At 35.8% G+C, this 27,006-nt stretch overlaps 1 protein-coding gene across 2 annotated transcripts in view; it reads left to right on the top strand.

Moving 5' to 3' along the window:
* Positions 1-27,006, top strand: part of LOC145688156 (uncharacterized) — a 95,831-nt gene that overhangs the window by 29,285 nt on the left and 39,540 nt on the right. For both annotated transcript variants that reach the window (XM_081761978.1, XM_081761979.1), the window contains exons 3-6: positions 2,107-2,246; positions 9,104-9,371; positions 14,689-14,844; positions 20,771-20,902. In XM_081761978.1, coding sequence (XP_081618104.1) covers positions 2,107-2,246; positions 9,104-9,371; positions 14,689-14,844; positions 20,771-20,902 — 696 coding nt within the window. The remainder of the gene's footprint in view (positions 1-2,106; positions 2,247-9,103; positions 9,372-14,688; positions 14,845-20,770; positions 20,903-27,006) is intronic.

Raw genomic sequence — 27,006 nt, 5'->3', positions numbered from 1 at the left:
GTGTGCGCCAATTTTATTTGTTTCCTTATGTCACTTTCCAAATATCAGACAGACATCCATTTAATGACATTGAGCCTATTTTACTGTGAATTTTGTATTTGCTAGTCTGACAGATCGGTATGGAAGTACAAACATAAATGTATGTTCGGAAACATAAGACAAAGTGTTTTCATATATGAGATTACATTCATATGCAAATGAAATTCGTAAGTTTTCTTTTAAAAGGGTCTTTCAAATATTCTTTGTTTTATCTCGTTAAAATTCTTAGATACTTTTCTCGTTTTTTGTTTTTTGTAATAACGCAATAGCACTATATATGATAATTTTGGAAAGTAGGCAGTTTAATACTTATAAACTAATAGTAAATAACTAATAGTTGTTTTGAAGATCTTCTCCAGTAGCCACATAGAGTTCATATTTTTTTACTTGTATTTTACCCGTATTTTCGTTAGTATGTACAGTTGCGCCCTGTCCTAGGAGAGCTCATTCCTCCAAAGGCTTGGGCGCAACCTCTTCGAACTTACCATTTTTCTACCTCATATTTACAATTCTTACCCCAAACGTACCGTTTTCCACTAAATTATCACTTTTCTCCAATTTAATTGTACCATTTTAAACGAAAAAATATCCCCCGAATATTCTGATGAGCACAACATGTGCCGTAAAACCCGCCTGTGGGAATCCCTATTGTCTTCTCCAAATGATCCCCATATCTCAGATACAAAAATGGGAATGACGCATTTACTACATCAGAAACGGTGCCCACAGATTTCTGGACTAAGAAAAACTACTAATTTACTTAAAAACATTTTGGAAACACTACATTGTTTATTTTCTAGATTTCTAATATTCTTTACTATCTGTATTATTTATGAAGCATATTAACCAACTATGCTTTGAGGAGAGACTTGCAGTTGGAAATTAATCACATTTTTGTGAGTACTCTTGCCAGGTATTCAACTGTGTCTACTGAACCAAAAAAAGAAAGCATGCTTTCAACCGTACTACTCAGTAGTTTGTTTTTCAAGGTTAAAAGAAATCATTAGAAATACTAAATTTATGTCATACTTGTCTCTTCAGAAACTGTCAACTTACGGAGAGTACACCGCAGTAACAAAGCTTTTGCTTGTAAGTTTGAATTACTTCTCTTCATCTGACTATCTGATAAAGCAAGAGTTCCGCTGGTATAAGAATTATTCAAATTTAGAATGAGAAGTATACAGCAACAAGAATAGAAAATACGTATTGAGAGTATAGTAGACACCTTGAATGTCAGTATATTCTGTACGTCTTTTCCTTTTCGTATCGTTTTATCTTTATACCAAGTTGCAATGATTTCTGTATTGTACTTGACTAAAAGCACACTTTACATTACCGACCACTGTTCTGTTCTTTAGTAATAATTTGTAAAAAAAATGAAATGACATCTTTGAGTTTTACGTCCCACGATTATGGTAATAATTTGTGATCGTAAACAAGGTTTTAAAACGTGACCGCTTCACTGCAAAGAAACAGACAAAAGTTAAAGAGTAATCTTCAAACTACACCGTCAACAATAACTGGATACAACCATAACAACTAACCGGTTTACCCTTTTTTGAACATTAAGGGGGGGGGGGGCGAGTTGACAGACTTCGAGGTAAATTGAGGTCAACGTATTCACTTTAGAAAAAATTAAATTACTGCTGTAAAAACTCATGAAATATTTAAAGTTCACCGCAAAAAATACTTTAGAATATCCACTTCATATATATTTTTAGAGAAAGATTAACGATTATTTTTTAATTGTTGACGATTTTTTTAACGATTGATATTAACTGAAATATTTAATTGATAAAATTTACTAAAAATAACTAATTAATTTAATCGTTAATTTTGTTAATGGGTTAATTACAAGTCTGCATTTATAAATAGTCTCTCTGGTAATGTGTGTTACTTTCTATATGCACACCATATTTGTATGATGAGAAATGTCAAATATTGTTAATTATAGCAATATAGTATCTTTTTTGTTTTTTATTTTGTTCTGTTTAAAGATGTTTTCTGATCAGATATTTTTATATATGTGTATAAGGCATAAACCAATGCTATAGTTTGATATTTCAGCTTGCACAAATTGGCCAGTTTCTTCACATCGCAAAAGGGGTTTTGAATCTCGAAGATATTCCTCAGTTCATTATCGAACGAATGCTACTTATACCTGAGGAATCTGTAACACTTTCGAAAGTGATGACGTCCTTACTATGGTAAGCTATATTTTATAGTTCTTTAACTTTATCACAAGTCACTTTGGACTCTTCGCTGTTGGATCCGTGGTCGTGTGGGTTATATGATAAAACAGGGTGTGTTCATTAGTTCTTCCAGGATAATTCATTTTCCCTGACTTCGTGCTTTAGCTTACAGAATATAGTGGTAGGGTGTTAAGCTTTGATTTAATCTTTTTCTTACATTTCGTGGTCAATACTAGTTCAGTCAGTATTTAGTATCTACCCATAAATTTTGTATAAGAGAATTAGATTACAGACTTGTTGCGTAATGTATTTGGAGCGAGATATTATCATTCATATATAGGATAAGAATATATGTGGTTGTTACTTTGAATGTTTGTTTCACGGCAACTTCCGCAAAAATTTCGTTTCATGAAATGTGGCTTCTGCTCTGTTGAACATAAGAGTTGTCCCTATTGTTTGAAGTTGATATCAGTGAAGAATAACGATCTCAATTCACTTGTGAGTTCTACTACATCCTGTCGAAACATGCTTTCGCGAACAGCTTGTGTTAAAGATCGTAACAGTAATTGCCGATATATAAAGTATAAATAAATAAAATAATTTCCTCCAATAAGGGAGTATGATCAATTTTTCCCATATCTTCTATCGCTCAAAAAACATATCAGGGGTATAGAAGAGCAAAACCTGCTAAATCAATTTTCCAATTTTGTAGGAGACGAAACAAAAGTGACTCCCTTATGTTTTAGAATTGTTGAACATTTTTGTTTAGTGGTCACTACTTAATGCAGATGAGTAAAATCTACCACTAAAGAAAAGCAATTGTTCAGCAATTCTGAAATATAAGGGAGTCACTTTTGTTTCGTCTCCTGACAAAATTGAAAAATTGATTTAGCAGGTTTTGCTTCTATACCCCTGATATACTCTCGAAGCATTCAGAGGAAAATAGATGTTTATTATTATTATTTACTCGTCCAACCCCAACTTCCGGCCTGGTTGGCTAGTTCTAGAGGCCTTCCGCATCACATCTTCTGATCTCTGTGCTATGGAGCCCAACGCCCCCAGTTCCGGCCTGCTCTCACCTTATTTCCTTTTGATCCTTTAAAAGGTCTGTTCTTGAGGTGCATATCATAATATAAAAGTCATTTTTCTCCTTCGTAAGTTCAATAAATCCGGTCAAACAGTAATATTCGTTGTTAATCGCCTAAACTATCTGAATAATGTAAGAGCCTTACTATTGTAACAATTATATTCGTAGCTGAGTACTCTATAATTACCTGAATAATGTACCATAATGGCATTTCACATTTTCACATGATACATGTCTAATCCATATGAACTACCCTACACCGTAATGATCTTTAACACGTGGTGTAGGTTGTGTAATATTTTGGCCAAACTTCATATATATATATATATATATATATATATATATATATATATATATATATATATATATATATATATATATATATAGGCTAACGTACAATGTGCCAGCGTGAATACGCCATAACATTCGAACGATGAGTCAGAGGCACCGTTGGATATATATTGGTTGCTACTTTTTGAGAACAATCTTGTAAATGGCCGCTACATCATGAAAGTTCTAGAGGCAACTCGGAAGTCATATTTAACCCGGCCACATTTATTCCGGAATGTACAAGCTATCGAGAGACGACTGATGCTGCTGCTTCTCTGACCTTCACGGCCACGTGACATATCGGCCATCTACCGTGTGTATGGTATGACTGTTGGCATTTTATTCGTTACGGTCCTCCAGCGGATAGTATCGATGTCGTATGTGAACTATGGGTGGCCAGAACCGTTTTTTTCGGGTCCAGGTCTGGAACCGGCTTTTCGGATCCACGCCTGGAACCGGTTCTGAAAACCGGGTCTCCAAGAACCAGTTCCGCCAGAACCGTAACTTTGTTGCCATCCCTAAACCCGAGTTGTTGGCAGGCTGTGAACAGAGTGCTAGATGAAATGGTGGAAGCGAGAGGCAGGCGCCCAGGCGGCGGCCGCTTGTCTCATTTGGCTAAACAAATTGGGTAATTGGAAACTCATTGGCTAAACAGGCAAACTCATTTGGCTAAACACCCACTGGTAGACCATTTTTTTTTCTGGGGGGGGGGACACAAGCGGGTCTGGGCGGGGAGAGCACAAGCGCGTGGTCTTATTTGCAGTGATTTGAAGGTGAAATTTGTGCCTCTTTTACGGGTCTTTGGGGGCTTTCGGATCCGGGTCTAGAATCGGTTCCTCCGGAACCGGAACTTTGTGGCCATCCCTAGTGTGAACTGACATGCAGAGTGATACATTATCCCAGCGTTTTCCAACCTTTTTTTAACTTGCGGCACACTACAGGTGTAACTTGAATTCTCGCGGCACACTCATGTACATATTATTATTTGTAAATATAAAATACCTTGGTAATCTATTCCTGTGATTGCTGATCTCCTCACAGAGAAGAAAGCTTGATGACTGGTTTTCGGTAAACTATTATGCTTATTTTTCATTCTAATTTAAAAATAGAAAACAATTGCAATGAAATATAAGACTCAGGTTTTTAAAAATACACTTTATTTTTCGAAAACTGTATCCAACCTTTCACTAAGAAGGAAGATCACTAAATAACGAACGAACAAACAAATCTCTTTTACTTTTAAAACACATTTGTATGCATGTTTGCTTTGTCGAAAAGATTGAATGATATTACGGAACAGTCTGCAACAATAAAGAAGCAATAATGGTCATAACAATGATAACAAATACTTTTTTTCAAAATTAAAAATGCACAGAAAAGTAACCGAGTATGAAAATTAAAATTGTGGATTCATAGTAGAGGTTCATAGTAATGTGAAATACAAATATACATTTTCCCCTATGTTTTGCAATTTGATTGCCATGAATTAATAATTTTATTTCGATTTCCTCGCGGCACACCAGCGGACAATTGGCGGCACACCGGTTGGGAAACGCTGCATTATCCCTTAGGAGCAGATCCAACTCGTATTTGATTTAATGCTATTGCGCATAGACTAATTCCAGCACATGGAGGCTTCAGGCCTTACTAAACCATTAAGATTAGAGCTGTTGTACAGTTTCGTAACGAATTTCATTCCATTCAAACGCATTCAAAAAGGTGTTGCAATTTTCACAAGTAGTAGTGTAGAAAGTTATGAATGAATTTCTTTCGGAACCTTACATCTGCAGTGATTATATTTTTTAATAAATGAGTGGCCATAAACTGGAGAGGCACATACACACGCAATAATAATAATAATAATAATAATAATAATAATAATAATAATAATAATTCGAATGCATTAGTAATGATCGTAACTAGAAAAAGGAATTTCCCTCCCTCTAGAGTACGTAGACTCCAAAAAATACGTAGCCACCCACTTGATGCCAATTTGTGAAACTATTTAGAATTTTTGTGTGACTCGCAAATAGATGTTGGAAAATCCATAATGAACTCTCAAAGCTATTCGCTAATGTCAACTCATCTGTAGTGTGTAAGACGTTGTGTGCAAATGTGACTCTTAGGTGAGCATGGTGGGTAGTTAAAACCATAGTAAGGCTTATTGCAGATGTAAGATTCCGAAAGAAATCCATTCATAATTTTTTACACTAGTGAAAATTGCAACACCTTTTTCAACACGTTTGAATGGAATGAAATTCGTTACGTAACTGTACAACAGCTCCAATCTTAATGGATTAATAAGGCCCGAAGCCTCCATGTGGTGCAATTAGTCTATGCGTAATAGCATTAAATCAAATACGAGTTGGATGTGCTCCTAAGGAATAATGTATCACTCTGCATGTCAGTTTACACTAGGGATGGCCACAAAGTTCCAGTTCCGGAGGAACCGGTTCCAGTCCTGGATCCAAAAACACTGTTCCAGAACCGGATCTTAGGAACCGGTTCCAGACCTAGAAAGTTAGGGAAATTAAAATGAGTCAAGGGAATGCTTCAAAATATGCTGGTTCTCATAATCCATGCAATACACACGTGAATACGCCGTGATCGACCGTAAGTACAAGGTCAAACTGGCCTAAGAGATAGTGTGACAAGCGAACTATTCAACACGCAGATCGCCACTCCGTCAGTATCTTCAGTCAGTTTTGGTGATAGTGCAATGAGTGCTCATCATCTTCTCTGATATGTGAACTGATATTGTGAGAGTTCGAACTCGAACATAACTCTGCGGTAGCAACCCATGCGAAAGGGGTGGTGCAGTGAATTACAGCATAGCACAATTGGTTTCAGGAATTTCATGCAGGTTGTAAAATTGTCGAAGATCATCCAAGGTCCGGACGCTGCAGGGTAACAAATTCCGATGTCATACAAGACTCCATTAAGGAAAATGCATCCACCAGTACATCCAAGTCAGCATGTCTCAGTCCACTGTACTGCGTCACCTTTTACGAACTCAGGAAAGCCATCAAGAGCTGCCACATTGTGCTACAGGAGTTGCTCAGGTCAGGCCTAGAGGAAAGTGAATGTGTGCCGACAACTCCTGTAAAATCCACATCAAATGCATTTCCTGAAACGGATTGTCACATGCGACGGACAATAGATGTTCTTATTGAAATCTGTATGGGCAGAAACAGTGGTTGAGCAAGCTCCAACTTCCAGAACCAGTAGTCAAACAGGGTAGTTTCGAACATAAACTTATGCTCTATGTATGGTGGAAGTACGAGGTAGTAATTCACTTTTAGTTCGTTACGTTCGTTCCTAACGGTTGTACCAACAGTGCCGACCTTTATTCCACTTAGTTGGAGCGGTTGTGTGCTGCACTATGCCAAAAATATCCGGCGTTGTTGAACCGAAGGCGCGGTCTGCCACATCAAATTAACGCAAAACCCACACCCGACATATAGTCTTGATCTAGCCCTTTCGGATTACTACCTGGTTCGGTCCATGGTGCACTTCTTGAAATCACGCTGCTTCACTATCCAGTAGTAGGTGGAAATAACAGTAACTGAATTCTTTACCCGTAAGGGCAAGTCGTGTTATCGAGAAACTGCCAGGAAGGTAGCTGCGGACAGTCCAATACAAGAAGCTATACTTTCAATATGAACTTGCTTTTTATTATAGTGTAATAAATACAAGTATATTGTGTACCAGAATGTTGTAAGGCTTACAACTTATCGTTGTATAATGCTAGTAAATAAATCTTATCCAACATTGTGTCAGTAGCACATTGAAATACTGTGCAGCGGGAGTGTTTTCTTAAAAATAAAATAAAATTAAAATTACTTGTAGAAAATTTACATGAGCATACTCTAGTTGCTGAGAACAGTGGAAAATGCAATCAGATTTCACGAAAGTATTTACAACGTTCATTTATTCAAGCAATATTAACAAATACAAGGTTCTTACAAATCTGGAAATCAGGGAAATGCTAGAAAATCAAAGAAAACGAAGTGATATGAAAATGTCAGACCAAATGGTACTTAACTTCGAAGTTAGGGAAAATTCAGAATTTTGCTTAGGAAATTATTTTTTCTCTGTTTTGCCTATTTGTTAATGATTTGCCGATAATTCAAACATAGGAGCCTAATGAACCAAATGGAGCAACTTTGGAGCAATTGCCATTTAGAAATATCATTTCACGTCTCTTTTACATTTTAGTGTTTTATACCATATAACTTTTTTTTTTTTTTTTTTTTTTTAATAGCAAAATTGTAAGAAAATTATCATTGTTACTATTAAGGAGTTTGATGCAATAAGTACGTAAGTCTGAAATATGCAGTTGGAGAAAAACTATGTTGACAATTTAAGTAGTGTTTTTTCTTACATAAATCAAGTAATATGCAGCATTTTATTCCGATATTGAATTAACATGTTACCAGGAGGCTAAATAAGCATGGCAAAAGCCACAAATGCGTTTGATGCAAAAAGGGCGTAAACTCGCTTACGCCCTTATTACATGAAACTCCTCAATTGTAAAACCATTAGCAAACTTTGTTATTACTGTTAGAAGCTTTCATATAGTGCTATTTACATTATATGTCATTTCTCTAAATACTTTATTATATCATAGTTTTAATTACATACATATGCAAAAATATATCATTCTTTCAACATCGTATTTTTATGGAATTTGGAGAAAAGTGAAATATCTCAAGATTGGGTCTTTTGTTTCACGCCGTGGGGAAGGGGGGTACATGCTCCTTGCCTTTTGTAGTAACGTCACTGGTCACATCTGTCGTTATGTACTGCACATAACATGATTCGCCGTTTGTCTGTCTGTTTGTTCCCTTATAGTGTGTAAGTTTGTCGAGATCAGTGCACACAGACACCGGATCCCTGTCCTTCCCTTGTGAAAATCCTTACTCCACGTCCCTACCACTCTGCTTTTGTCAATCAGGCATTACTTCCTCCAAATTGTTTGGATATGCTTGCAGTTGCACCTGTTTGTACGGAAACCAATGTCATATGTCATGTCATTTTCCAACATTTGCGATAGCTCATAACTCGGTTACGACGCCGTATTTCACTATGAGTAACATGGACTTTTTCCTTTGTTTTCATGCGTAGAATTATCTTCATACCGTTGTAGCACATATTATGTTTTATATATATCACGAGAGGGAGAGAATTACACAGGATGAACATATTTAAAAACGAAAACACAAAAAATGTGCTTACATGTTTCTTTACAATACACACTGAAGGCACTGAATACATACTTACCTTTCAAACCACAACTATAGATAGATTAATATTAGTTCTTAAAGAAATTGGTTTTTATTAAAGTTATGTTTTCCTCTCGTATATTTCTGTTGCAAGATATGAAAACTTAGTAAGATTCTTTAGATGTTGTTTACCGCAGCTTGTACAGTATTTATTTTCTTTCTTTATTTAGCAGCCCACATCATCTTCGTGAGAAGTTACATGAACTGCCACCGATGCCGTATAAAGTTTGGAGCCACAGATTAGCCTTTCGCATTAATCGATGGTTGAGATCATACGAGAAGTATGAATTTAATGCTGCCAAAACATTCCAGAAACTTGGAATTGAAGAGAAGTTTTGGAAGGTGGTGAAGGAGAACAGACTAAGAACTTGTACATTTATACAGTTGACTTTCCGTGAACGAGTTTGGGTTGTAAAGGCACTGTGCGATAATTTGTTGGTAAGTATGTCTTCAATGTTACTATGTCTTGTTTTGCACCAATTGGTAATTGTTCAAGAAGTCAGCGAATTTTCTCTGATGACCCTTGTGTTCCACAACTACAGTTTCGATTGGTATGGTGCATTCTTGTTGATAAAGGCCTGCTACCACCCTCTAATTGTTGAGGTGTCTAAACTCCTGTCCATTAGTTCTTACAGGAGACAAAGACGTAATCTCATTAAATTATTATTGAAGATGTACACTTCTGATTACTGAAACATAGATAGCCTGTCCGAATTCAAATAAATAAATCTAATACATAAGAGGGAAAGTGATCTTGTTTGTTATCGAATCACGAGCAAACTGTGAAACTATTTGAAGTGAATTTTTAGATATAGTTATAAATTATCTCGAATTTTTGGAAATTATTTTCATGACATTACTTCGATTAAAATTCATATGCTAAGAGGGGTGCGAGGTGTCTTAATTTACGGAAAATTGAGTATCTCCAGGGCTATCAGCTTTCCTATTTTCCTATTTTTCCCCTATATTTTGAAAATTTGTGCATATCTATCCTTTATATGTCCTATATTTAATATTGTCTTATATTTCCTATATTTTTCAGTGATCGAATTATTAAAAATACAAACCAAGGTTAATTCCAGTGATGATTTAAATTTCTACATATTAGAAAAATGAGGAATGTCTTAGCTTTCTCTCTGAGTGACTAGTCACTAATCCTCACTATTATTTTTTAATTTGTTTTTTCCTATCTTCCCATGTCCACTCTTGTTTTTCTTTGTTTCTTATGTGCTTATTCTTCCCCAATGAAGCTTAGCTGAGGAACTTTGCCAGGCTCCAGTTTCTTATAACGCAAGCTGTGTTAGCATTTTCTTTCAGCAGTGTGTGCAGCAGTATTCGTCAGGCATGGAGGTGTGTTTGGTATTTACCAACATATCCCAACGCCTTCTAATATTGCTGTACATAATATGCAGAGTTCCCACACACGCCCTGGAAAACCTAAAAATAAAAGTGTGTCGTGGAAACGCCCTGGAAAAGTCATGAAAAGCAGAAACATGGTGAAAATCCTGAAAATGGCCTGGAAATTTTGTATGAATTGGAAATGTCCTGAATTTTATGTTGTATAACAGTTGTTAGGAGTGTATATATAATTTGTAGAGCTATGATGAATGAAATGCTGTTACATTATTTATTTCAGAAGGAAATACGTTGATCAAATAATTCAATGTTTAAATAGATTCAAATATTTCATTACAGAGAAATAAGTTATCAGTCTTCCTTCTTCATTAGAAAGATACGAAGTAATGAAAAATAATGTCAGAATAAAGTTCATCTGTAAATAAAAGAACTAGAAAGATAGTAGGAAGGTGGAGAAATAGTTAATATTTTTGTGTGCATTAATTGAACTTACGTATTCAAAATTATGTATGAATAACGACATGTAAAAAGTGTTAAAATGTCATAGTAATCCTACAAATAAGAGTTAACTATTTCTTTCTCTTCTGAGGTAGTGCGAATATGTTCTAAATTCTAACAATATTAGAGCTGCATTTTTTTTTTTTTTTTTTTTAGGTGATTTACTAGTTTCAATGCCTTGTGTAAATTCTATTGTTTTTACAAAAGTCATAAAAACAAAAGAAAAAGTAACGTGAAAAATATAATTCAGAATGTATGGTATCCTTAAAGAAATAATACTTCCAGTTGTATTACTAATCTGTGTTTATGCATTGTAGTTAAAATCGTTGGTGCCCCGGAAAATCTGCAATGAATACTGGAAAACTCTTGAAAAGTTGGCGGGTGAAGGGTGGCCCTTTCTTACAATATATTTATATTTTTTTCTGTGCTTCAGAGCATAATATTTTATTGTAGAAACCAAACTGTCCTACATTTTTTCATTGTTCTGTCGGGAGACCTGTATCTCACGAACTTGTCAAGTTAGGGAGATGAAACCCGATATATAAACTTCTCATTAAAAATAAGGGGACACGTTTCCCACCGTTTTTGAAAATATACGTTTTAAGGGGGAAGGGGAACATTTTCTATATAAATAAAAATGAAATGTCACAATGTTTGACGGACAACTCTTCCTAGACGGCTGCACCGAATTTGATGATTTTAGTACATTAGTGGACCATTTCCTAACTTAGATTTTTGTCACATTATCTTCATGGATGTGGATGGGAGAAGATGATATATAAAAATAATCGAAAACTACCAATATTGGTGTTTAATCCGTAGTTTTTGGGGTCTCTGAGATGAAGAGTAACAGGCCTGATATACGGAAATAAATTAGAGATAAAGAGGGCCCCTTAGCAAGAAAGCTCGCCCCCTTGAGTGATGCACCAACCTATATCTACGTGCACCTCCCACATGCAGTTAGAAATCTAAAGCAGCATGTCGAATGTTGTGTCGCGTCGCGGTTCTTATCCTTAGACATTTACCGGACTGTGTGTGTTAGAGAAAGAAAGAAGAGTAAAATAGAAGATAGGAAAGCGCGTGAAGAATTTTTCGCCTCACCATTGGCTTGGGTAGTAGGAGGAAAAAACCTAACAGGCCTGATTCCGTTTAAGTCTACATTTATCCCCATCGGCAAGGAGGTGAGAAAGATGTAAAAATAATTAAAAAAAAAAAATGACCGATATTAGTGTCTGATCCGTAGTTTTTGGGGTCTGAAATGAATGGTGATACTTCCGATGTCCGTTAGGTCCAAATTTATCACCCATCAGCACAGAAGTAAGGAACGAGGGTCTAAAGTGTGTAACATATAAAAATAATCGGAAACTACTAATATTAGTGTCCAGTTCATATCTTTCAGAATTGCTGAGGTGAATAGTGACACTTCCCGATTCCGTTTAAGTCCAAGTTCAGGCCACATTTGTATAGGGTGACGTGTTATATATATTATACTTTCATTAAAGTATGCATCCTGAAAGGGAAGGGAGGAGAGTTTTCACGCAGAGCGGACATTTCAGCTAGTAAATAATAAATGAGCCTAACTTCTTTCCGATTTTCACAGAGCTGCACATAGGGAGATGCGTATTTCTTTTCATAGATAGTAACATACATAGTAAATAAGACGGGTAGACTATTTTCGTGCTGCCAAATATATAATTAGCCTGGAAGAATAGTAGTCGTAAGAAATGACGAAAAAGAAATAGAAGTCCAGAATTGGCATACTGGATGGTAGATTATCTAAGAAATTATCTCATCCTTGCTGTCAAAATGACGTCATTTGAGTGGATGCTAAATTTCTAGAGAAAGAAAGAAATTGCTTGATGCTAGGTCCAGTGAATATGATGGTGGGGAAATATCCTAACCGCACTGCCTTCGCAATGATTGCTACATTGTTTGCTAACAGCAGCAACCTTTTGCTGAACACTCCTCGACATTTGATCTTCAGTTCTTCTCGTAACCGAACTAGAAGATGAGAATATTGATTGGTGATAGTTTGACCCTATGGGAGGTGGTCTGCCATTGATGATCCCTCGGGTTTGATTCCCGGCGTGATCTCATGTGTTTCGAATTCCACTTAAGCTGGAGGTCCATGTCTCATATAGTCTTGCTGCTGAAAAGAAAGCTAAACTGAAAATCAAATCAAATGATGATGCCTTCATAGTACAAGAAGACAGCATAATTTTAGTGGCAAGCTTTTTCACCTTTGTCTTTTTAGAAGGAGATGGGCATTTCCTTTGCTTCTGGGTCATTAAAATATACACAAATTTCACCATTGTGAACACTCAGCCGGAAAAGTGTCGCTCTTCGTTACTGTCACAATGGCCCAACATTTCTCTTGATGCTTGCTCTTGCATCCTCTTCTGAAAAAGGGTGAGCAGTCGTTACACCTACAGTTCTGACTCTTTCTGAAGATGAAGTTGGTTATGAACTGTAATGTAACACAGTTTTGTGCCTTCCGAATTAATCCGAAGGAAAAAAAATCTATATTAAAAAAGAAAAGAAAACATTTATTCCTGTATACGAATGAGAAACGACTCAACACAAATTTTAGTTATTTTAATATGGCGCCAGCATCGCTAACTGATGTCCATGAAAATTATGACAACATAGCGTAAGGCAGTGCTAGATGTTACCCATTGTTCATGTGTTCTGCTTGGTGGTTCCTTAAAACGTCCGATGCTGTCACAGAATATCACTTTAAATGCCTGGTCTCAGGTGCGATCGTTTCCGTTTTCTATGTTCTTGCAGCGAGCGTGACAGGAGAAAATAGGGTGGAGCCTAAGGCTGTTAAAATTCGAATATTGTGAAAACTAATATTCGATAATTTTAATATTCGAATATTCGTTTTCAGTGGATCCAGCCTGTATGCTCTACGTTGATCGCGGGCTGAATGGGGAAAAGGAACGAACTCTGAGAGAAGAGATTTTTTTTTCCTGCTTCTCGAGGTACAAATACTGATGTTTGTTTCAAGGGCAAAAGAGCTCCATAATAGGTTTTCGACGAATTGATGATTGCTCTGCGACTCTCATGTAACAAATTATCATGAAGGAAAAAACAAAATACATTCTTAATGTATTTTACAACTTAGTAATTTATTAGCATCTGACGTATGTTTATTTTCTAAGCATTTAAGGAATAAATAAATATTCTTGAACTACATTTTGAATTGAATACCTTTGAAATATTACTGTGAAAGCATGCATGCTAAGCCACAGACAAATATGTAAGTACCAACAGGCAAAACTTTTCAGCCGGTCCTCGTACATGTTCTTGCTACTGCAAACTTCCAAATTTTCATCTGTCTCTCTTCTTTTGTTCTTTAGTCAGTTGAATCTATCACTTTCTGTATTTACATCTTTTATATAAATTGTTAAGAGTTGTATGACCCTGCCCTTTAACTGATTTTTATCTTGCATTTTTTTTTTTTTTTTCATTTAATAAATGCTATGCATTGGTTACATTTTTGTTAGTAATTTTGTTACTTATTCCTCGTACATAGGGGATTATTGCCATGTGATTTACCATCTCTTGTTATTAGTTATTCTTCCAAATGTTACTTTATTGTTCTGTGTACATATAAATATTATTGGTATTACGCAATCAGTGTGTTGAAATATAATGATGATTTATCAGATACTTTACAGCAATCAGAAGTAAGTTCGTTTAGTTACAAAAGTAAGATTAATTTTAAATTCGTAAAGTAACTGGTTCATACTTACTGAATTTTGAATCTTTTAACTTATTGCTTAATATTATTCATTTAAAATGTATTTCTTGACTACAGTAACTGTGTACACAATGCTATTATATTATGTCCAGTTAGTGTCTTTATTCATTTTGTTTATGAAATATTTGCTTTCAGATGAAAGAGGAATTTGCTAGGCATTTTATGAATTCTTCTTCAAAGATATTACGTGAAGTTCGATTAGGCACAGATAGAATTGGAAATACATATATTCATTTCGCTCATATGTCGAAGGAATTGCGGGTATATAGATATCAAAATCCAGAAGAAACGGTAAGTACACTGTCTGTTATCTCTTTTTATAAATTCTCTTCTCGTATAACATTGTTTATTGTTATAATGCAAGGAATAAATCTTACCGTAGAAACGAAGGTTCTAAAAATATTTGATACTAAATTATTTCGTTTGTCACTGAGCATAGAAATAATAGAAGAATAACAGAGTATTTGGGATTTTATTTCCAATACATTGACATTTGTTAAATCCTAAAGTCTTGAGTTACGTGGAAACATTACGGTCAATATAACTTAACGGTGTTGGGTAACTACACCATCTTTATTTTTAGTGCATTGGTTTATATAGGGAATTAGTTTTCCTTAAGATAAACTGGAATTCCAACAAATCCATGTTTAGTAGGCGAGTAGAACTGACACCAACCTAAAACTTCGAGACCCCGCTTCTTGGGCCTCGAGGCCCGGCCCGATTTCTAACAACACCACTGTGCTCAAGGCATCCGGACCTTTTCCACGCCACCATCCACGTCCAACAACTCCATGGTTAATAGGCAAATAGAAGGAACCCGAGCCCAAAGCTTTGTAATTCCATTTTTGGGGCCTTGCGTCCCGGGTCTCATTTCTGACATCACCGATGTGCTAAGGGGGCCTGGACATTTACACCACCCGCGTCCAAGAATCCTATTTTTAATGAGCGAACAGAAGGAACCCGAGCCCAAAACTTCAGGACTCCATTTCTGGGGCCTCGGGGTCAGGGCCCGATTTCTGACATCACTGTGCTCAGGAGAGCTGGACCTTTCCAACGCCAATACACGCGTCCACTTACTCCATGCCTAACATGGTTCCCCTACCGTAGGAGAATCGGCTCCATGCTCTTTCATTTCGAACTGTTCAATTGTTCCCCATTAACAGGCAACATCACTTTCAATGGGAGGAAATAAATTAAAAAGATAAGAATTGTTCGTCTTCGTACACATTGGACAATGTGCAAGTAAACGCTCCCAATTCATGGACAGTTGTTTGTACATGCGTTGTTCACATTCCTTCTTTAGCAGTATGGGGTGACTCTTGTGGTGATTGATGACTCCCCTCCAGCACTATCCCTTCACATTCGTTGTCCGTAGTAATGATTTTCTCCTACTGAGTAGTATTTCCGTTGATATAGCATTAATTTCATTTATAGGACTTTGTCACTAAATAAATACAGTGTACTTTGTTGAAAGTTTCATGGAATTCTTGCTCCAACACGTTTGTGCTTGCGTCAGACCCTCCATTAGGGCTACTTTCATAAGAGTGGGGAAGTAATTCTCAACAACAAACGCTTTCTCTTAAGTGATCGCCTTTCACCATATCCATTCCCTGCAAGAACCAGTGCTGAAGTTTCTCGTTATTACCTGCGTCATTTCATGTGAAAGGGACCAATTCCAAGGGTGGTCCCAGCTCGACCATTTCCAAAGCTAATGAAATTTGTTTGGAAGGTTCTATATTGTCTGTGATAATTATGTGTCAAATTTCACTTTAATATCTTCTTTGGTTGGATTGATATGGCCTTTAAAGAGAGGCCACTCACCTTCGCTAGGTGCGAGGGCCCAAAGGGATTAAGTTTACCTAGCTTTTTTTGAACGTTGTAGTAAACATAAAGACCTTGTCTTTTGCGCAATTGAACAACTTTTGACGCTGATTCGGAATATGTTTTTGGCACTTCTATTTCAGTACTCTGCGCAACAAATTGATCCAAAAAAAAATAAGTGTAATGATATTTTTCACAACAAAGGTTGAATGCATTTATGTTGAGATTCGTATTATGTGAAGTCCTGTGGTTGGCTTTCATCTACAAAAGAGAAGAAACCCATTACAGTTCTTTTATAATCTTATCTGTCGATGGAAGGTTTTAGAAAAACAAGTGTAAAGTAATTTATTTTTCTCCCTTTTCACTGGCGAAAAGAAAACAAACAAGTTCTTCGCCTTCACAGGGACACATTATCACCCTTGAATCCAAGCACCCCCTCGTCTCCTTCCCTTCCCTCTCTGAATTGGTGATTCACCAGGCCAAAAAGGTCATAGTTGATTAGGTAAAAAATAAACCTGTGACTCATTTATTACACGCAGATCAAAGCAAAAAAACACATAAGGACTTTCAGTTAGTTAGCACTCGTTTTATGATACAGCGATGTTTATCTTTTATTTTTAGTGTTACCAAGCTGTGAAATAAGTAATCGCAGTGTTGCCAGCCATTTGTTTTATGTATGTTTTTTCCTAACGATATGTGATTTTTCACTACTTTTGGCAACACTGCTTTCCTCAGAGACCTCATGAGTCTCGATGTTACGGAATATGAAAGCATGGTCTCTGACGAATCCAACAAGGCATCAATTGTTACCCTACTACAATATCTTGAGTTACACATAAGCATTCATTGCAACATAATTTATGTGTAAAAATAACCCTATAATATCACGCTTTCACGTATTATTATTATTTTTTTTATGAGTACTTGCTCGCTAGAATTTTGCGATACTTGCAGGATATATTGTCAATAGTACAGCGCACATTTTCCAATATTTTTCTCCAGCATGAAAGCAGTGTTGCCAGCCAATTGTTTTTTTTTCGTAAAAATAGGTGAATTTTCCCTACTGTTGGCAACACTGCTTTTCTGAGGGACCTCATATGAGTTCCAGTGTTACGAAATATGAAAGCGTGGTCTTTGACAAATCCAACGAGGTATAAATCATCACACTGCTACCATTATGGACCAAGTTACGCTTCTTTAAGCAAAATTACCCAATTTTCACCAAAAATCCCTATCAATTCTAAGGGTTAAGGGCTGTAGCTGTATCCTCTTCAATCTTATTTTTCTTGCTACCGCTGGAAAGAGAGTATGCTTCAAATTTTAGAAGCTATATAGTTTAATATTAGAATCCTTTGGCTTAATAAATAAAAAAGACCTCTCAAAAGATCTGAAAAGCTACATCGGCAAAATATTGTTAGAACACTTTGAAATATTGTATAACATTATAGAATGTTCTATATTATAGATTGCACTGGAACATTCTATAATCTAAAAAATTATAGAATGGGCTAGAACATTCTACAATATTCTAACACATTCCATAATGTTCCAGGACATTATATAATGTTCTAGAAGAATGCATTCCTCGTATTATTTATTTTCGGTGGTTTAAGACTATAATAAAAGAAAAAAAATAAATTCTAGAAATTTTTTAGAAAGTTTGAAATAGGTTAAAATGTGCTAGTGTGTTTGCAAAGCAAGTTGAAAACACGACTAAATGGTATGATTCCACAATGGTTGCACTACTACCTTCATTCGTTAAGCTCTTGTACTGATCTAATGATAATTTGCTTGTTTGTAATAAGGTTATAGATAGCATACATGTTCTATTATACGAGGGTGATTCAATAAGTTTTGCCTACAACTTTTTTTTATGTCCAAGGATTTCATTGGGAGAATAGTCATACCATATTGCATCTGTGTGATCTGTGTTGGTGGAAAGAACTTCAAAATATTAACACATGTGCGATTAGTGACTGCCTTCGCCATGATACCTTTCTGTTACGTTTGGTTGAATATCTGAAAACAAAGACAGGAATAGTCAAGAACATTTATTATTTAGTGATGGATTGGCTCCTCAATATAAGAATTCCCAGCTCGCGTCAAGGAGCTTTGTGGTGGACAAACATCGTGTGCGTGGGTTTTCTTGGTGTTCTCCCGTTTCCTCCCACTTTCTTCATTCCACCATTTCATTCATTTCTCATCATTGCTGTCTCCTTTAGTCTAGCTGGCAAAACGTGGGACGTATATTGAAGATTTAATTTTCAATATAAGAATTCATTACCTTATGTCTGTATGAAGAAGACTTTAACATCATTGCTGAATGAAATTATTTTGGAACAAGCCGTGGAAAATCTGTTGTTACGGCATTGGAGGAACAGCAAAAAGCTAGCAGCTGGTGCTGGTTTACAGAGGTCTTTAAATGGTCAAATATTGACTCCACATGATTAGTTCAAATTCTGCGTGACAGTTTTTTAATGTGACACAGAACAACATTACACACATTCATGCTGATCAAGAAAGAAGACTTACTAGGGGCCATAAAATTGCTGGAAGAAGAGAAAACCACAAATCAAAACCAATTAGTTGCAATAAGATCAGAATAATCAGAGTATCCAATGATGCTACAACATTCATTGTTAATGCACTTAAGGGTCTTCACTATAGCGAAATTAAACTACCGCTAATTTCTGAGTTTTTTTGTAATATCTTCAAAACAAACAAAAATATTCGAAAAGCAGAAACATAGTGAACTAGACAATACGATATTGCATGTGATACCTTTACCACAATTCACCTATCCGCTTTTGGTACCCCGCTATTTACAGAACCCGCAAAAAATGCTAAATCTTTCTACAGTTGCAAATCGAAAGCAGATAGATTAGTTCTGATAACAGTATCACATGCAAAATCGTATTATCTAGTTTACTACGTTTCTGCTTTTTGAGTATTTTTATTTGTTTTGATGATATTTCAGAAAAACTCTAAAATTAGCGGTAGTTTAATTTCGCTGTAGTGAAGACCCTTAAAACAAATGACAAAATTCCAGCCATTTCAATTACTAATTTACAACCTGGGTAATATGTTGCCTGTATGACAACGTTTGATGGGTGAGAAATGTATGTGAAATTTCATATAAACAACAAGATGCCCTTATCAAGTTCATGCACCCTCATGATCGTGCTCGCTCCTTCCATTGGCAAACTGTTCAAGTCACCTGTTGGATATCAGAAAAACATATATTTATGACCGTAGGCGCACCATCATCATCTTCAAGAAGACAATACATTTATCCAGAATCTATTCAAGACACTATGCTACCCTATTTTGCCAAAAGCGGAACTGATTGTTGAATATATTGCACATTTCTCAAATTTACTATGTTTCTATTCAATTTAATGTTACACTGTAAATTAATATGCATATTTGTCGTTACGCATGTTCAGTATTTTACAAATCATTTTCGATTACCTTGCCTCACAGTATGCTCAATGAACACATAAACCTCACTTACACAACTTTTTACCAAGGTCACAAGTACTATTCTTAGATTTTTTAGTAATTAAGGCACAGGGTTCTAAAATTAAACTATATAGCTTCTAAAGGTTGAAGCAAGCTCTTTCCAGCCGTGGCAAGAAAAATAAAATTGGAGAGGGTACAGTTGAAAACTTGCCCCTTAATGGTGACTCAAAATTTGTATCTACGAATTTTCAAGTGCATTTTTTGTATCTAACTGGACAGTGGCAATTGAATTCACTCCACACATCGACATCATAGGTGGGAGTCATGTGTCCAAGTTTTGATGCATTCATGACATAGTTATAGTGGGTTAAATGTGGATTGCCTGAGTTGCGCAAATACGTTATTGCCAACGTTCAAAAGTGGTATGTGTGTACTTCTGTATGCTGAGGTATGCTTAAATGGCTAATTAGTAACATATTATGAATCAGTGCCAAAAGTTGTCCAAGTATGCAAAAGATCAGGTCTTTGTTTACTGCAGCTTTCAAAAACACTGGACAAACTTTAGTTACTTTTGCATTTTTACAGGTGGAGCGAAGGTGAGTGGCTTCTCTTTAGAGGTCATATCAATCTGAAATTTGGCACATAGCCATGAAAGACAATATAGAAGCTCCCCACCAAATTTCATTAATTGTAGAAATTTCGAGCTGAGACCTCTGGGCCGCTTGACGTAAAATGACCCACCACCTACGTTATGTAATGTTGCCATCTTTCGGTATATTTTATTTCCAGCTATATTGTAGTAGTATTCAGTAGTTTGATTTAAGGTATTATTTCGATCTAAAGAATAAATAGGATAAACATGGTGGTGTTGTTTATTGGTGTATTATTGAGGCTCTCAACATTTTTACAACTTACGATTTTTTTTATACTTCAGAAGACCCATATGAAGTTGTCCGTATCCAAAAGCAGTTTGAGACAGAGGGAAATTAAAAAAACTGGATTAACTACAAGATCGTCCTTGAGAAATCCTAGTTCATCATCGGATTCTGCACCAAATGTAGAATGGGTAAGTACAGAAGTGTGGGTTCTATGCTGAGAATCATATTTCAACAAAAAAAAAAAAAAAAAAAAAAAAAAAAACTTAAATGTATGTTTCGTACTAGAAAATGATGGAAACGCTATCGCACGTCACTGTACGGAATATAAGTGTTTTGATTTTACGCATCATCAGATAGGGAGGGGAAGAAGTATGTAGAGAAGAAAAGTGAGTATCCAGTGGGATGCCATATTAGAATACAGTTAGTTGATATATTGCTAAATATAAAGGCGGAAAGATTTCAGTGAAGGAAGATAAAAACAATGAGATGGGTTGTAGAGTAAGGGTATAAAATAAAGAAATGATAAACGAAAGAACGAATTTGTATGTGTGTGTAATTGCGTAAAATAATAGAAGAAGAATTAAAACAAATGAAAACTATGTAGGGAAGATAATTGTTGAAGGTAAAGTTAGAAGAAAAAGAGGAAAGAAAAGTACCGGTATTTGAAAAAAAAGAAAATGTAGTGAGGTGTAATATTATAGTTAGGCCAAAGGAGCGGTTCGCAGTTGGAATTGTAATGTTTTGCCATATCTTCCTCAGAAACGTGAAACGGGAGGAATTTTGAGGATACGCAGAAATTATGCTCGAATATGCTATTGTGATGTATTGTGTTATTTGACGGGTAGGTGGAGTATTTTGAGCGTCGCAGGAGTACCGGTGATAGTTGATACGCGCATATATCAAGAGAGTTAAGGTTAAAATAAGAGGTGGCTGGGCAGTACGTGTATGGAAAGATGTAAATGAGGTCGCAAAAAGGACAGCTATCAGGATCATCGAAAGCGTGTGCTATCCTAGTGATGAAATGAAGTGAAATGAAATCTTCCAATTTAACGTCCTATGATTATGCCCGTTAAACTAGGGGAGACTAATGATTAAGGCAAATGAGTGATGATGGAGTAATGGTGGATTCAGAATCTGCGAGGAAACGGAAGTACACCGAGAAAACCCGTGGACACGATGTTGTCCACAAACGTAGTTGACCGAGGATCGAACTTGTATCCCCCATTTATCTTAATGTCATGTTAGATCAAACTAGTGTTGAATGTTGCCAAATGTTAAATGTGAGTTTCTGACATTTTGTTGAGTCAAGGTATGAAGTGTCAAGGAACTAGTTTGATTCTGTAATTGGGAATACGCTTCAACCGTATCCGTAAGCAAGTCGGTCATAAAAAAAAAAAAAAAAAAAAAAAAAAACTCCATTCCTGTTGTAAACTCATGAGTCTCGCTTTCCTACTTCATCCGAAATCGAATGAGCTCCCCTGACTTTTTGTCGACTGGCCTGGAATCTATACTGTATGAATAATGCGGCTTGCGAAGAGGGAAGGTATATTGAAAGATATTTTACCGAGGTTACACAGCATAGTGGGATTACGAGTTATTGTGATTGTGATAAAATTTAAGTTGGTAACACAAAAAGAATGTATGTGTTACATTGGAAAAGCACATTATAGACTCAAGGTGATAGTCAAACGTCTGGCCTACAAAAATATCTTAAAGGAAGATCATGATTGGCATAAAAGATGCTAAGGGGTTACAGAAAGCCGATAGTAATTTAGAAAGACATTGTTAAGGAGTATAATATTAGAATAAAACAATCACAGTTGAGTTAGGTGTGTGAGTTTTAAATCAAAGAAGGGCTAATTTAATAAATAAGGTTTTTGGAGTAAAGGGGAAAGAGCAAGAGATTTTCAGGTAACATGGTTGTTGAATTAGTCACTCGGAAAAGGGAAATAGATTTGATGAAATAGTATTCGTAATGAATCAGAAAATAAGATGAAGAATAATCATAATGAAGTTACAACATAGTGAGCTACAGAGTCACAACATTAACACTAGCTCCAAAATTAGGGAATACAGTTATCATCATATGTAATACATATGCCAGTGACAGTGCATGATGAAGTAGATCAGGTATATGATGCAATTGGGAACGTCATAAAACATAAAACTTGAAAATCTAATCCAAATAGAAGATTGGAATATGGTCCTAGGGTCAAGTTAAAAAACAAAAATGATGATAATAAATAAATAAATAAATAAATAAAAATGGAGAAATGCCAACGAGGAAGGGGCAATAAAAGAGGAAGAAGACTTGTAACTCTGCACCAAAAACAAGCAAGTGGTAGCAAACACATTATTCAAGAAACAGGTGTAGGATTTATACATGGAAATGCCAGAAAATCAAGAAAGATACCAACTAGAATTATTATATATATATTCGTTAACTTGTTATTTGTGTAAGTTTAGCGTTCGTTTTTAGCACGAGGTTATGTGAAACGTGGACCTTCAGTTTAAAGTGAAACCCGAACCAACACTCCTACCGGGAATCAAATCGGGACCCCATGCACCAAAGACACACGCTCTAGTCACTAGACGAGGAGGGAGGGCTGGCTGTAAATCCGTTAAGGAAAGGTTCAGAAACCAAACTAAGAACTGTGGAAGCAGATATGGGCAGTGACTACAAAGTTGGGCATAATGAAAAGTGAAATGAAATTCAAAGAACTAGCGAAAAAAGAGGAAACATAAAGAACTTGATAGGCTGTAGAACAAAGAAATTCAAGGAAGGCTTACAAAAACTTTATTTAGGAAGTAAGAAAATTTCCAATGGTGGTCCGTAGCCTTGTTCTTTCCTTAATCAAACATACGTATGTAAAATTCCAATTTGTTAATCTTTCCAGTACTTTTACCGCGATTAATCCATCCGATTAATTTTGTTCCTTTACCTGAATCAAATTATTTTCAACCTGGCAACACGATCAGGTGCCTGCAAATCAAGATTATGCCAACCTGGACTCTTCACAGCCGTTGTTCTATATTTTAACTTTTCGTGTTACTCCTTCTCTTCCCTTCTCTATTTGGTTAAGGGTTTATCGAAACTGCTCTGCTATATGTATTTGAACTGCTGTTTATATCTAAGTGTAATGCTTTCACTAATAAACTCTGCTTAATTAGGAGAAGCCGATTAGTAGGGCCAAAATACATGACCGAACATGGTACAATGAAGTGGAATGTACTGTAATTCGTTCACCATATAAATAAAATAAAGCTTTGTCACTTTGTTTTTGTATGATTATTGACTTGTCCAGTACATTTCGGCCTTTTTTTGTGCTGTGGCCGTTCACAGGGTAAAATGTAGTACTTACAGGAAACTGCGAATCTTGTAAATCAGTTTTCCTCTTCTTTTCCTTGTGTGGCTAATTTATATTTCAAAATATATATGGAAAACAGTCCCTTAAATTCCCATTACCATTCCTGCGTATAGTAGTTTGAAGTGTGAGCTATATTTAGTTTACGATCCCGGGCTTGAGGCCAGGTGAGGACACTCGATCGAAAATGTGTAATTTTTTTTTTTTTTCAGGCCAGCCATCCTGATTGAGTTTTTCCTCATTCACACCAGCAAATACCGGAATGGTACATAACATACAGGTTCCAGGCCACTTCTTCCTTTTCCAATCCTTTCTTCCTTCCCTTTCCTCGGATAGTGTAATCGCCAAGGAACTTCATCCCTCATACGTGCCGGGCTAACATGGCCATAGATGCCGAAATCTCAGAAATCTAATTTCTAATCCTATATTTAGTTTAACCTGTTTTTAGAATTTGAATATCCGTAGAGGCTGAGAAACTTCTCATAGTAAACAGATAACGGAATGAAGCTAGTCCTAGTGCTTTAAAGGTACGTTTTCAGTAGTGATGATCCAGACCAAACTCGAAAAATAATAGATACTATTAAAATCACTCGTTAAATGCAATGTTCAGCAACTTACGTGCTTACTATAAAAATGAACTTCATAAGCAAAAATAGAACCAGCGAAGCTACAATCTAATATTTAAAAAATATTATTTATATGTTTGCCTGGTATTACAAATCCACACTGTTCGCTTGACATACTTCTAGATAACTGTATCGAAGAAACTGAAGTCTGGAAGAGATTGGTACGCTATTAGAATTTTCTAATGCGTATGCTAAGTGGGGAGGAAGAGGCTTCAAAGGGGAAGAAGTTATTTAAAATGTACGCCAAAAAGAAAGAAGAAAAAAAGTATCTCACAAACTCCTCATTTTAGGAAGATGAAACTCGATACGTAAACTCACTTTTAAAAAGTGGACATATGACTTAAAATCTGGAAAAAAATACTGTGGGAGTAAGACACTCCTGGAGGAACGGAAAGGAATGATATGTAATAATAATAATAATAATAAATATTAATATTAGTGTCAATTTTTGGGGGTCGCTAAGATGAATAGTGACACACCCGATGATTAAGTCCAGCCCCTGCTGGCATGTGGGTGAGAACTGGCGGGAAATAAAACGTCCAAAGTGACCGAAATTAGTGTCGAATCCACGGTTTACGAGATAGCAAGCTAAGCTGCTTGGTGACAACCTTGATGACAATTTAAATCCCAGTTTAATCAAGAGTCTGCACGTCAGCTGTTCCGGAAATTGATAGGGGCAATATCGAAGTCGCTATTGAGGCTGTTCTACTCAGTTCTTTATTTTCGAATTGTGCATAGACATTCTCCCCGTGTGAAGTCGGTCATTTGTGCTAGTGTTTAATACACACAACACACAGAACTATGAAGATGGTCGTAAAATATTATGTTCCAATTAATCGCCACATGCTTTCCCAAATAGGCATACAAAATAACTACTTACGAATAATAGTAAAAATATTATCACATAACATTACAAAATGTTCTATAATACATTTCGCTAATCTCTTCATCAGATAGGGAATAGAAAGAAAAGAATTAATAAATAAAATCCTGATAAGTAGTGAAGCATCCAGTTGGGTGTCCATTTTCAATGCAGTTACGTGATAGTGCTACAAAGTTCAAAGTAAAGAGTGTTTCAGGTGGGGCAGATAAAACTAATGGGATGGTTTGATCGGTAAGAATACTGAGGAAGGAGAGAGAGACTACGAAAAAATGAAAATATAAGCTGTATTATCATTAAACTATAAGCAATATAAAATGGCAGTATTTTAAAAAAATGTAGTTTTCTTCCTTATTTTTTATTGTCACAAATTAGAAGAAAGAACTGGGTGAGCAACAAACATACACAGCGTGTTTCTAAACAACACCAACAACGTTTGGGAGGCAATTCTTGACACCAAGATAAAACTATATATTTAAAAAAAATGTGTAGCTAACCTGAGTGTAAAAAATGCTTGCGTTCAGCGCTATGAGCAGCCAAAAATTTGTTGGAACATTGAAAAACAATAACTTAAGAACGAAATGTTGGATCAAGGGCGAGTAAAAGGGGATAGTCATTATTTTTAGTTGTAGATTCCATTAGTGCACAATTAGCTATGGCACAAGGAAGACATCAGATAATTCCTAGGATGATTTATGAAAAGGTGAATAAGGAAAATAAACACCAAATACAATATTTCAGCAAGTAAGTCATAATACGTTGTTTAAGTTAGAACACTTAAGAATTTGAAAGGAGGAGAAATACAATGCTAGATTTATCTAATTTCTGTGAATAGAACAAATTCTAGGAGGAAGAACTAAAATGAAACTAAGTCCTTTACGCCCCATGCTTGATCTCTTTTAGTCTTATAGAGACGGATGGTTAATGTAAGCTAATTATTATGAAAGAATTCCTAGAATGAGAGTCAAAGAAAACGAGAAAACAAGACAGTCTTGTTTATCATACATTTTCATTACCTGAGATTAAACCAGGAACCCCTCGCAGCAGGAGTAAGCGCTCTATCACTGAACTACCGTGACCCCATTTCAAAGGTAGCGTGTCTGAAGTTGTTAAATAAGATAAAGGAGAATAAGGAAATAAATAGGAAGGTTCTTGAAGGTCATGTTACACTGCCGAAATTGTTCCACAAGAGTTATTAATATATATTTGGTGCTTTTGTCACAAAGCTGTAATGAACAAGAATACAACGTATACTGCAGGCTAAAAGGAGTGCAGCGACGTATTAATTCCTTCCTTCCATTATTTTGATACATAGTTTATTTTCATATTACGTGCTATTTACTGTATATTTGTTAATACTTACAGATAACTTCGAATGACGAAGTCAGTAACCAAAATCTCTCTCTTTTTTTTCTTCTTTC

Source organism: Thermobia domestica, chromosome 6 (genome assembly GCF_964235325.1).
Source record: "Thermobia domestica chromosome 6, izTheDome1.hap1.1, whole genome shotgun sequence".
NCBI classification, from domain to species: Eukaryota; Metazoa; Arthropoda; class Insecta; order Zygentoma; family Lepismatidae; genus Thermobia; species Thermobia domestica.
The sequence above is the reverse complement of the archived record's forward strand: the minus strand, read 5'-3'. Positions and strand labels throughout refer to the sequence as shown.